At 35.5% G+C, this 13,569-nt stretch overlaps 1 protein-coding gene across 1 annotated transcript in view; it reads left to right on the forward strand.

Annotated features, from left to right (window-relative positions):
- The window catches only part of CDK13 (cyclin dependent kinase 13), a 144,169-nt gene that overhangs the window by 34,582 nt on the left and 96,018 nt on the right, over positions 1-13,569 (forward strand). Inside the window, exons 3-5 of the mRNA XM_017867362.1 lie at positions 700-1,359; positions 10,122-10,292; positions 11,982-12,121. Coding sequence (XP_017722851.1) covers positions 700-1,359; positions 10,122-10,292; positions 11,982-12,121 — 971 coding nt within the window. The remainder of the gene's footprint in view (positions 1-699; positions 1,360-10,121; positions 10,293-11,981; positions 12,122-13,569) is intronic.

Consider the following 13,569-nt stretch of genomic DNA (forward strand, 5'->3'; position numbering starts at 1 on the left):
GCCTCCCAAAGTGCTGGGATTACAGGCTTGAGCCACTGCGCCTGGCCTACTTTTTGCAGTATTAGTAGAGACGGGGTTTCATTCACTATGTTGGCCAGACTTGTCTCGACCTCCTGACCTCGTGATCCGCCCACCTTGGCCTCCCAAAGTGCTGGGATTACAGGCGTGAGCCATCATGCCTGGCTGTACATTTTCTTAAAACTATCTTTCTGAAACGAACTCTAAGAGACTCTATTTACTGCCCAGCAGTAAGTCTTGTCTTTTTCACTCTTGACATAGAGCACTGTTTGTTTCTGAACTTATGGTTGAGGAAGGTACTTTTGAGATGTGGCAACTGTCTCCTGGTAAAAGATTTGTCAGATTTTACCCTGCTACTGCTGCTACTACTACCATTGATATAGCCTTATTGCCTACTTCTTTTTTCCGAGACAGCAGTGATGCCTTGTCACATTTTTCCTCCTCATTTTTACATTTGTAGACCAGAGCAAGATCGGGGCAATCCATTTTGAAGAGAACTATGACCACCAAATAATATTTTACTTTAAAGAACTTTTTATTTTTCAGAACTCCTTCGAAAATGTAACTTTGAAATTAAGTAAATTTCTATTTTATTTCATAAACTCGAGTTAGCACTGTCTTTGTAAATTCCAAACTGAACCTTTCTGAATTACTGACTAAATCTTAATTATTTCTCACCAGACGGTCTGGCAAATCCCGAAGCAGAAGCCCATATTCATCTAGGCATTCAAGATCTCGTAGCAGGCACAGATTGTCTAGATCCAGAAGTCGTCATTCTAGTATTTCTCCTAGCACACTAACTCTGAAGAGTAGCCTGGCAGCTGAATTGAACAAGAATAAAAAAGCACGAGCGGCAGAGGCAGCAAGAGCCGCAGAAGCAGCGAAAGCTGCAGAAGCAACTAAGGCTGCTGAGGCTGCTGCCAAAGCTGCAAAAGCTTCAAACACTTCTACACCTACCAAGGGGAACACAGAAACTAGTGCCAGTGCATCACAAACCAACCATGTGAAGGATGTGAAGAAAATTAAAATTGAACATGCACCTTCTCCCTCAAGTGGTGGAACTTTAAAAAATGACAAAGCAAAAACAAAGCCACCTCTTCAGGTAACGAAGGTGGAAAATAATTTGATTGTAGATAAAGCCGCCAAGAAAGCAGTCATAGTTGGAAAGGAGAGTAAATCTGCTGCTACAAAGGAGGAACCAGTATCTCTTAAAGAGAAAACCAAACCACTTACACCGAGCATAGGAGCCAAGGAGAAGGAGCAACATGTAGCTTTAGTGACCTCTACATTACCACCGTTACCTTTGCCTCCCATGCTGCCTGAAGATAAAGAAGCTGATAGGTAAGTGAAAAAAGTATTTGTCAATAACTGCTCAAAGAAAAAATGTAAGTCTGAAGTGAGAAGTGATTTGACCTCCCCTAACCCCCTCAAAACAATTTTAGTGAAAAAGACTACAAGTAAGTGAATGAATTTTCTTTATTATATGCATCTTAAAATTAAGCACATTGCATACAAGATGGCAAAATTAAAGTTTATACTAAGACATTCAGGGAAAAATTGCCATTGCCTTGGGATACAATGAATATTTCAATATGATTTTGGGTATTAGCAATACCAGTATTCTCTTTGGTTTAGTGTTCCTTGATGATGGCAGTCAGAAACAGGACATTTTATGAATGAGTTGGCCCTGGTTAATATACATCTCATAAGCATTTGTCTCATTTATTTCTAAGTTTCTTCAGTGGCCTCGTAAATTTATCACTGTCAGTGATTTTATTATCACTTTTTAGTTTAGTCTTTTCTTAACTCTTTTAATTAAAAAAAAATTTTTTTTAGCCTGTCTTGCAGTTGGGATTAATCACATTATATTATAGGAAACTCATAATGTGGCCAGGCGTGGTGGCTCAAGCCTGTAATCCCAGCACTTTGGGAGGCTGAGGCGAGTGGATCACCTGAGGTCAGGAGTTCAAAGACCAGCCTGGCCAACATGGTGAAACCCCGTGTCTACTAAAAATACAAAATACTTAGCCAGCCGCAGTGGCGGTTGCCTGTAATCCCAGCTACTAGGGAGGCTGAGGCAGGAGAGTCACTTGAAGCTGGGAGGTGGAGGTTGCAGTGAGCCGAAGTCGCACCACTGTACTCCAGCCAGCCTGGGTGACACAGTAAGACTGTGCCCCAAAAAAAAAAAAAAAAGAAAGAAAATTGATAATGTGATTATGCTTTCCTTTAACATGTTTAAAAAATTTCTATTATGAACATTGAGGGTATGACTTATTTTTTATTGAGAAACATATTCTGAAGAGGAAGTTAAAATACAACTAAGAATGTTTCTTTTTTGTGTCCTAGTGTAGAAGAATTAGACTTGTGTGGTTTATCTGCCTGTTATCTGCCTGTTATACCAGCTAGCTGTTCTTATTTTTATGAAGAAATTAGAGCTTCCACCCCCACCCACTCCCCATTAAAAGCAACTAGATGAGTAGTTTTCTAGCTGACTTTTAAAATAGATTTTGTGGATAAAATGCCATGTGGACAAGTGCTTACTTTGGCATTATGTAAATTTTGTAATTTAACACAAACAAAAGTGAAATAATAATTCTTGAGTTTCATGCCCTTTGAGGTGCCTTTTTAAAAATAATCAAAATGTTGTTGGGAGACCCCATCCAATTTAATTAGGTGTTATTTAATTATACTACTATAATTGTTGTATTTGCAGGTTTGACTGTTAATTCATTGAATTGAGTTACTTCATTAGAGAGTAAACCTGTTACTGAGAATCCATGTTTTATTGAGACTGGTGGTTCTCTACTTTATTCTTCATATATGCTTTAGGAGTAAATTTTTACTAGGATATTTTCAAGAACTCTGTATGTACACATATGAGTACTTAATGAGGATATTCTTTATACATCTGTCTTTAATTAGTTGATGGCACATTTAATTCTTGTTCATTACTTTTTTTTTTTAAATCTACCTTTTCTGTCTCCTCTGCTTTTTCCCCTTTTTGTTGTCTCTTCTTTCTTTGAATGTGTTTGTATGTTTAATGGATACAGAAGTTTCTTAAGATTCATGAGCACTACCAGTACATGTCTGTGTGGCCAAAGATTAATTCATCACCAGTGGGACTTTCCTTATTTTGATGTCTGTAATTTAACTACCGAAATGTATGTACTAACTACATATGAGGAAGAGACTTGATATTGTTTTACTTTTTATAAAAGTTTTAGGTGATTAAATAAAATGTAAAAGAAATGGTTAGAAGTGATTACTTTTGGAAATAAATGGGCGCTGAAGGGAATGGATGGCACAGGAGACTTATTTTATATTTATTATTTATAATGCTGTTAGAAGTACAATAACATTTGTTAGTGGGCTGTAGTAGAAAGCTTAGTTTTTAGTGCCAGTTGTACTTCTTACTACTCTCATGACTTAATCTTTCTGTGCCTCAGTCCATTTAGTTCTGTTCATGGGTGAAAATATTTACAGTTTAACCTCACAGATTAGTTGCAAATATTAAACGAGTTGATGGACTGAATTTTGCAAGCTGTAAAGTGTTATGCATCTCAGTTATTATAATTAGTCCTAGTATAAATCAGCACTGCTGGAAATATTACAGATATTTAAAACTGCTTTAGATTATTGAAAAAAGGTAAAAATTACAAAGTATGATTTACATTGTATAATATATGAACCATTATATATGTAACATGTAGATCTGTTGTGTAACGAATAGACCTAGTGCTTCCTTTGAAAATAATTGGTTTTCGTAAAAGAGGAACTATTGGTTGGTTTTCCATCCCCTTTTATAATGAAGGAGGAGCACCCCCAGGACATATTTTTTATATGTCCGAAAGTAATGCTCATGGTAATTTTATGTTTACAAGTTTCTTTTTAGTAACCATTGTATACTTTTGGTTTTGCTGAACAGCTATTAGTTGAAAGTGGTTTATAAACTATTTCTCTTGAGGTAAAGAAACAATCTTTTCTGTTACAGCATACTTTAGGAAACCCAAATATGGGAGGTATCTTTATTTACTTGTTACTCACTGTAAATTTAAAGATCATTTTAAAGAAGAGTGAGTAATGGTCTGCATGATCTCATTGCTGTATCTTAAGGAAAGCTTTCGATCTTTGCTTTCTTTGAGCATGCCTGTGTCTGTATTCCTGGTTGACTCTCACTGTTGTATCCACAAATACATTAGCAAAAGGGTGTGTGTGTGTTTTGAGTGGCCTCTTGATTTTGCAAACCTCTACTCCACTTGTTTTTGCTGTTTTATTATGTCCAAGTAAATTCTCCCCTTCCCTCATACTTCTTTTATTTTGAAAGTATTCAAGCACTTAGAAAAATTGAAAGAATAATACAGTTAGCATCTGTGTTTACTGGATGGAAGTTACATTTTGTTTTATGTGCTCCGTCTCAGCGGGTGTGGTGGCTCACAGTTGTAATCTCAAACTGTAATGAGCACTTTGGAAAGCCAAGGTGGGCAGATGGCAGAACCCAGGAGTTTGCGACAATCCTCCGCAACATGGCGAAACCCTGTCTCTACAGAAAATACAAAAATTAGCTGGCTGTGGTGGTGCATGCCTGTAGTCCTAGCTACTTGGGAGGCTGAGGTGGGAGGATCACCTGAGCCTGAGAGGTCGAGGATGCAGTGAGCTGTGATTACGCCACTGCACTCCTGCCTGGGTGACAAAGTGAGACCCTGTCTCAAAAAAAGGAAAAAATTACACACACACACACACACACACACACACACATATGCACACGCTCCATCTCTAGTTGTTTAAGAGAACTAATGAGGGTATGTGTGTGTGTGTATATACTTCTCCCCGAGATGAAGTCTTGCCCTGTTGCCCAGGCTGGAATGCAGTGGCGCCATTAGGCTCACTGCAACCTCTGCCTCCTGGGTTCAAGCAATTCTCCTGCCTCAGCTTTCGGAGTAGCTGGGATTACAGGCGCACGCCACCATGCCTGGCTAAATTTTGTATTTTTAGTTGAGATGGGGTTTCACCATGTTGGCCAGGCTGGTCTCGAACCCTGACCTTGTGATCTGCCTGCCTTGGCCTCCCAAAGTGTTGGGATTACAGGCGTGAGCCACCGCTCCCGGCTGTGTATATGTTTCTTTTTACTATACCGTAAATATTTAAGTCATCTCCCAAGAATAAGGTCAGTCTCCTGCTTGATCACAGTATCATTATTGTGATAACAAGGAAATCAACAGTAGTTAATCTAATATAAACAAACAATAATATCATGCACTATATATAATCAATAATCAGTACTCTCCCCCAGCTACCCCCTGTCTCCAGCCCCATGACTTTTTTAAGAATCTGGGCCAGTAATCTTACAGAATGTCTCACCATTGGATTTATCTGATTATTTCTTCTTGGTATCATTTAACTTGTTCTTCTCTAACCCCTTTATTTCCCATAATCTGGAAATTACTTGTGCTTTGTTTAGATAAAGAATACACAGTTTTTTAGCCAGAATATTTAAGAGGTGATTTTATGTATTTTATGCTGTTGTTACAGGAGGACCAAAATATCAGATTGTCTTACTCTGCTAGTAGTGATGTGATCACTTGGTTAAGTTGATGACCAACTTTAAGGTCTCTCCATGTATGAGGGTACATTTTCCTCTTTGCAATTAGAAGTGAGCTGTAGGGTAATACTTTTGGCAGTGATTGAATATCCTTTTTCCCAACAACCTGTCACCTAATGGTTTAGCAACCGTGAATGATATTTGTCTAATTCAGTTACTATAGTAGGGGCTGCAAATAGTGATTTTTTTTTTCCGTTGCTGCTGCACAAATTGAAAATGGTTATTTTCTAATTCTGCCGTTCCTTTTAACATTAGCTGGCCTTGTTTTGTAAATACATGTTTCCCCATATCCCATTTAATCATTCTACTCTCATGGATTTTTGTTTATTTTCTGTGTTACTAATAGTAATAGCCACTATTCTTTTTGACCTTCACATTGTCTGAAATTTGGCCAGTGGAAGCTCCTATAAGCTGACTCCTTTATTCTTTTGACACGACCTCATTTGTTTTTTCGTGTTTCCTTGCCAAAGGTATATGTTAGGCTCACTTTGAATTTTGCTTCATTCCCAAAATTGCAGTCTGTTTTCCCACAAAATCATGAGATAGATGGTAATCTGTGTGTTTTCAGAGAATGTGATTGTTTTATTATTATTTTTAAAATTAGGATCATATCATGGATAATGTTCCTTGACTTGCTTTTTCATTTAATGTGTTGGAGATCTTTCCATGTTGATATAGATGGGCCCAGTATTCTTATTACAGGAATGGATGTATCGTGTTCTTCTGTTGATTAATGGATACTTAGGTTTATAATTATTTGCTATTAAACTCTCCTTATATATTAATATCTTATGTATATTTAGGTAATTTTTATAGGATAGTTAACATGTCAAAGTACACACATTAAAAATTTGATAGAAACTGCCAAATTATGTCTTAATAAGGCTGTATACCAATTTATGCACCCAGATGTATGAAATTGCCTTAACAGTTTTGGATAGTGTCAATTTTGACACTCTTTAAAATATGTAATTATTTAATTTTGCATTTTTCTGATCATGAGGTATGGTATTTTCTAGAACATTTATTGGTTATTTATTATTTTTCTGGTGAATTGCTTGCTTGTATTCTGTGCTGGCTTTTCCTTAAAGTTGTTTCCCTTTTTCAAATTGGTTTTTAGTTGTTATATTAGAGATGTTGACCTTTGCCTCTCAGAATCTATTGCCTATCTTTGACATTTGTTTTGCTTTTGGTTATATGATGTTTTCCATTTTTGTCTAGTCAAATCTATTCTCTTTTCTTTAAGACTTCTAGGTTTATAAAATTTAAAAAGGTTAAGTCAGATCTCATAGAAGTTTGCTTTTGGTTATAGTGTAAAGAAGTGTTCTGATTCTTTACTCCCCCAACCCAGTGTTGTTACCAGTACCGTTTATTGTGTAATTCATCTCACTAATTTCTATATATAAAAATTCTTACATATATCTGTTTCTCTACTTTCTTTTCTTTAGCATATTTTATTTGTCAGTATCTTACCATTGTAATGTCTTTAGATACATGGTATATTGGCTCCCAAACTCAAATTTCTATTTTAGGGGCAAACAGTAATATAAAAATGAAGGGGATGAAGTAAATTTGTGATGAGTAAATAGCTCTGCTGTTGAGCTGCAACATCAATGTTGCTCTACAAGAATTTAAGCTTGTCTTAGAACTTTTGCTTTTTTAAAAGAGGAAGCCTAGAACCTGAATATTATGTAAATCTTTGGATTTAAAATTACTCACAATTCATAGTTCTTTATAAAACATTAGATAGACTGAATAATATATATCCTTTGACTTCAACCAGCCTTTGGCTTCTAGTTCTAGATCTTTGAATAGCTTGACAGGGCAAATCCTACTTAATTTCTCTTTTTCAGAAATTTCTTGGCAGTTCTTTTGCCTTTATTCTTAGACAAATTTTGTAATCAGTCAGGTTGTCAAGTTGTATTTAAAAAAAAAACTTTCTTGGATTTTTTTGGGAACTCTATCAAATGTAATAGAGTCATAATTTGGAGACAGCTTTATAATATTAGTTTCCCATATTAAAACATGGTTTCTTTTCATTCGTTCAGATCTAATTTTATGTTCTTCAGTCAGATTTTTTTTTTTTTCGGTTGCATGTGTGTATTTCTTTTTAAGGCATTTTATTTTGTTGCTGTGGTGTATGGAAGTGTTTTAAAAAACACATTTTCTATTTGATTATTGCAAATATTCAATAAAAATGTTTTAAATTATGTAATATTCTTGGAAAGTAATATTTGATAGTTAATATACTGACATTTAATATAGATAGTTTTTTAAGTTTTAAATTATAACTGAAATTAAAACTTTAGTTTTTTGCTCTCAGAAATGTTGATTTGCATCTTCAAATAAGAACTCTTGACTAAAGCCTCATTACAAGTTAGAGACTATAGTTTTCAAATAAGTTATTCTAAATAGGTCTATTTTCAGTTGGTGTTCAGGTGATACCTTTTCTAGAAAGAAGCCTTTACTGTATTTCAGACCTGATTTAGCTACCCTTAGCTACTACATTACTCTAGGAATCTGTTTGTATAACACTTTATCCTACTTCCTACCTGTCTTCCAGACTGGAAGCTCTTTTTTGAAAGAATCTATAGCTTAAAGTGTTTGTTGTTAAATTTCCAGTGCCTTACAAAATACCTAGCACATGGAAGCTCATAATCAATATTTGCTGAATGGAGGGAGAGGAAAATTGAGAAGTGGGCTGTGTGATACATTATTTTAAAATTAAAACTACAGGCCTGGCATGATGGCTCACGCCTATAATCCCAGCTCTCTGGGAGGCCGAGGCAGTTCTTTTGGATCATCTGAGGTCGGGAGTACAAGACCAGCCTGGCCAACATGGTGAAACCCTATCTCTACTAGAAATACAAAAAAATTAGCCGGGCATGGTGATGCGTGCCTGTAGTCCCAGCTACTCGGGAGGCCGAGGCAGGAGAATTGCTTGAACTCGGAAGACGGAGGTTGCAGTGAGCTGAGATTGTGCCACTGCACTCCAGCCTGGGCAACAGAGCAAGACTCCGTCTTAAAGAAACAAAACAAAACTACAAACCAGTTTCTTTTGAAGCATGTTTTTTCTCTGTTAAAGAACCTTTCAGTGAGTAACACAGGACATACATTTACTATGATTATTAAGTCGTTTTTATCAGATGGTATTATTAAGTTGTTTTTATCAAGTGGTATTAAAAGATTCATTTGTTTTACAGTATTATTGTTCAACATGAATAGGAGGATAATTACAATTAAATTATTTACGTTGATAATAATATCTTCAGTAATTTCTGATCACAGCAGTGTAGTTGCAATAAATTTTTTCACTATGGGACTCAACTGCTATGAAAGTATGTGAAGTCCTAATTTTATTATCATTATGAGATTCTCTTTCAACATGTCACATTATATTAGATGACATACTTTGTCATATCAGGGAAATTTAAAATAAATTGCCAAGTTAAGATATACTTTAGAACTCAGAGCTCTTTATGCATTCATAAAAAGTACAAAGCTAACTAACGGAGTTTAAATTTCAGCTGTAATTCTAGTAGGCTGGAATCTTAAAAAAATTAGAAGAATCCTTGTCCAATTTAGAAAAATTAACCCTGAAAAGGGTCAAAGCTGAATTAGCTGTTGTTTGTGGACATTTAAATGGGCAAGATAAATATTATTGTGTGCTTTCATTTGTTTATTACAGTAAAATATCTTTTGTGTCTCTACCAGAATCAAAGTAAGTGCTTTGCAGCTGGGTGTTGTGAGGCCAAGGCGGGCAGATCACCTGAGCTCGGGAGTTCAAGACTAGCCTGGCCAACATGGTGAAACCCCGTCTCTACTAAAAATAGAAAAATTAGCTGGGTGTGGTGGCAGGCACCTGTAGTCCCAGCTATTTGGGAGGCTGAGACAAGAGAATCGCTTGAACCCAGGAGGTGGAGGTTGCAGTGAGCCAAGATCCCGCCACTGCACTCCAGCCTGGGCGACAATGAGACTCCATCTCAAAAAAAAAAAAAAAAAAAGAAATGCTTTGCAAAACTGAGTTTTTATGCAAAGCATGTTTAGTGGATTTTCAATTTTAATGTACAGTTTTATAGTTAATTCTGTATCGTTTTAAAAAATAAACTTTATTTTTATAACAGTCTTATATTTATAGAAAAATTATGAAGATACTACAGGGACCCTGAATACCCTGTACCCAGTTTCCTTACTGTTAATATCTTACATCAGTGTGGTACATTAGTTAACAATGAATCAATATTGATACAAAGTTATCATGAAAGTTCCTACTTTATGCAGATATCCTTAGTTTTACCTAATTCTGTATCATTTTACGCCAAATTTTGCGTTTTATAGTTGAGTATAGTGTATTATTTTAGCTGGAAAGAAACTCAGACAATAGTCTTATAATGTGAAATATTGTTGAATATTCATGAGTATTGCTACTTAAATGTAAGACATAAGCACATTTTATTACTTAACAAAATTTTTGTTTTATTTGTCTGACTTCTTTCACTTTTAGCTTACGAGGAAATATTTCAGTAAAAGCAGTTAAGAAAGAAGTAGAAAAGAAACTCCGATGTCTTCTTGCTGATTTACCGCTGCCCCCTGAGCTACCAGGAGGAGATGATCTCTCAAAGAGTCCAGAGGAAAAGAAAACAGCAACACAATTACATAGTAAAAGGAGGCCTAAGTATGTGCTTGCTTTCTACCTGCTCTTAAATTGACCAGCATTGATTCTGGGTCATCAGAAGTTCATAAAACACTAAATTAAGGTTTAAAATAAAAAATGTACTTATTCTTTCAACTTAAATATATGAATTCTATTACAGTTTTGAAAAAATTCATAATTGCTTGCATTCCTATTCACAATGACTAATAAAACCAAATTTAATTTTCCTTCGTAATTTGTAATGTATTAATTTCCTGGGGTATTGTATTTGTTTAAGATACTTTCTGTTATTCAGAGATTGAAATAACACAGAAATACTGAAATTGGGCAGAGTAGAAGTCAGCATTTAGTGAGCCCAAATAAAATTAGTAATGGGCAAGCTGCTACCTTTGCTTTTAGCTCCATTTTCTCCCATAAACAGATATATTCTTTGTTTTGCAAGAGATGGAGTAGAAGGTGGTTTGAAATTTGTATCCTAAATTAGCTTCAAGTAAGTGCCTAGAGAGACCTCTTTCTCTTAAAACCTGTTAATCAGTTAAAGGCGGGCAACACTGGTGCCTTTTTTTTTTTTTTTTTTTAACTTCCTAACCAAGGGACAGTGAAGACTTTAAGTTAGATCTGATTTTAGAATTGCAGTTGAGGTAGTGCGTAGTGCGTGTGTTTGAGGTCATTTTCTAAACTGGCCGGGCACAGTGGCTCATGCCTGTAATCCCAGCACTTTGGGAGGCCGAGATGGGAGAATCACTTGAGTCCAGGAGTTTGATACCAGCCTGAGCAACATAGGGAAACCCCATCTCTACAAAAAAAAAAAAAAAAAAAAAAAAAAAAGAAAGAAAAAAGCCTGGTGTAGTGGTGCATGCCTGTGGTCCCAGCTACTCAGGAGGCTAAGGCAGGAGTATCACCAGAGCCAAAGAGGTCAGGGCTGTAATGAGCTATGATCGTGTGCTACTGTACTCCAGCCTGGGCGACAAAGCAAGACCCTGTTTCAAAAAAAAAAAAAAGCGAAAAAATACTCTCTTCTTGAGCACTGTAATTTTATTCTTTTACGTGAATTTCTGTGATTTACTATAATATTAAAATACTACAAAATTATGTATCTTTTTGAAGAATGTTAAGATTTTTGTCCTATCCGTCTGTATCTGCTTAAATGTGGATTCATGAGAGTTGGTTATATTAATACCTTTTGTACTCTCTTAGACTGAAAAATCTTTTTTTTTTTTGATGTTTTTCATATGATTTCATCCAGCCATAAGTCTAAATTTGTCAATAAGTTTTATAGTTAGATTTTTGTTAACATTCTTTATCAAACTCTTGTTTTTTAAAAGTAGATTATGTATATTGTTAATGGATGAAAAATAAAACTCCCTGGAGATTGGTTAGAGAATTTTAACTCTTACTAGTGTTGGTTTAATCTACTCATTGAAAAATTACATTTTATTTTTGAAAACCCTTCATACAAGCTCTACTACTTTTTTTCTCTGTTTAAATACTTGTCTACAGAAGAAGAGTCAGTATATAGAAATGATACCTCAATTTTTATGATAACTCACAGTACCAAATCAGTGTTACTTGTTTTGGATACATGATGAAAACTACTGCAAGAGTAGGGAAGAATAAAGAATATACAATTGGGTGGCGAGTACATATTAAGTTATTAGTTTATTCAATTTGCTTGATTGTATATAAAAACTTTAGAACTATATTTGATAGAATATGTGGGCCTCGCTATGGTGAAATCAAAGAAAAAGATATTGACTGGGGAAAACGCTGCGTGGATAAATTTGATATCATCGGAATTATTGGAGAAGGTACTTACGGACAAGTTTACAAAGCCAGGGATAAAGACACTGGTAAGAATGCCAAGTTCTGGGGATCTTTTGGGCCTACGGAATGTACTTAGTTTGTGTTTCTCTTCTAATGTTTAGCTTTGGAAATTTTCCAAAAAAATTCAAATTTATTGTGCTTTTGTTTCATCTTGTTTTTAATTTTATTCTATATATGCATTTTGTAAGATATGAGTACATGTAAGTGAGTCTGTATATGTGTATATTTTAAAAGTGTTCCTTTAGTATTTGTGATATACTATATGGTAGGATTTAGTTTTTCTTTCCTCTTTTATGGTGAATAATTCTTACACTGTTATTAATCAGAGGGAAAGGTATCTTAACCTGAATTAATCTTACTAGTAAATTTTTTTTTGTCATAAGCCTTACACAACACTTTCATTTAGCCTTCAATTTTTTTCCTGCAGTAACTATCCTTGGAGGTCAATTTTAGCAGCTTAATCTTTCATAACATAATCAGGAACTCAGAGAAAGTTTTAAAAGGCTTCACAGGAGAAGCAAAAAGTAGCTGTGTCAGAAGCTATGTATTTTACTTAATAATGCATAGAGCTAGTATTTTATCTTTCTTTATTCATAACTGCTTATTGAAATAAACCAATAGACTGGGCATGGTTGCTCATGCCTATAATCCCAGCACTTTGGGAGGCTGAGGCAGGGAGATCACCTAAGGCCAGGAGTTCAAGACCAGCCTGGCCAACATGAAGAAACCCTGTCTCTACCAAAGACACAAAAGTTACCTGGGCATAGTGTCACATGCCTGTAAACCCAGCTACTTGGGAGGCTGAGGCTGGAACCCAGGGAGTGGAGATTGTAGTGAACTGAGATCGTGCCACTGCACTCCAGCCTGAACGACAGAGCGAGACTCCACCTCAGAAAATAATAAAATAAAATAAAAACACACAAATTAGCCGGGTGTGGTGGTGGGCACCTATAATCCCAGCTACTTGGGAGGCTTGGGCAGGAGAATTGCTTGAACCCTGGAGGTGGAGGTTGCAGCGAGCCGAGATTGCGCCACTGCACTCCAGTCTGGGCAACAGAACGAGACTCTGTCTCATAGAAAGAAACCAATAGATTAAAACAGCACAGCTATTTGAGGCCATATAGTATATGGGAGATGACTTTATGGTTAGAAACTACTGAGGGCAATTACTTCATAGAGTAATAATTGGTATTTATAATGATGTGTTATCAAAAACATTAAATTACAACTTTTAAAACTGTTAAGTAAAACCAGGACTCATACACAATATAGAAGGCATTCCATTAAAATTAATTGAATAAGTTGTAATGATTAAAAGAATACACCTCCTTCTTTTAGAAAATTTGTAAGAACATTTTTTTCTCCAAAGAAGTGGAATGAATAAACCTTTATTATAGTGAATTTTTTCTTATAATAGACTTTGTGTATGTGTGTATATTTCATTTTCTATTTGGATCATTTCTGATACAAAGCT

This window comes from Rhinopithecus bieti, unplaced genomic scaffold (genome assembly GCF_001698545.2).
Source record: "Rhinopithecus bieti isolate Rb0 unplaced genomic scaffold, ASM169854v2 scaffold_2439, whole genome shotgun sequence".
In the NCBI taxonomy this organism is placed as follows: Eukaryota; Metazoa; Chordata; class Mammalia; order Primates; family Cercopithecidae; genus Rhinopithecus; species Rhinopithecus bieti.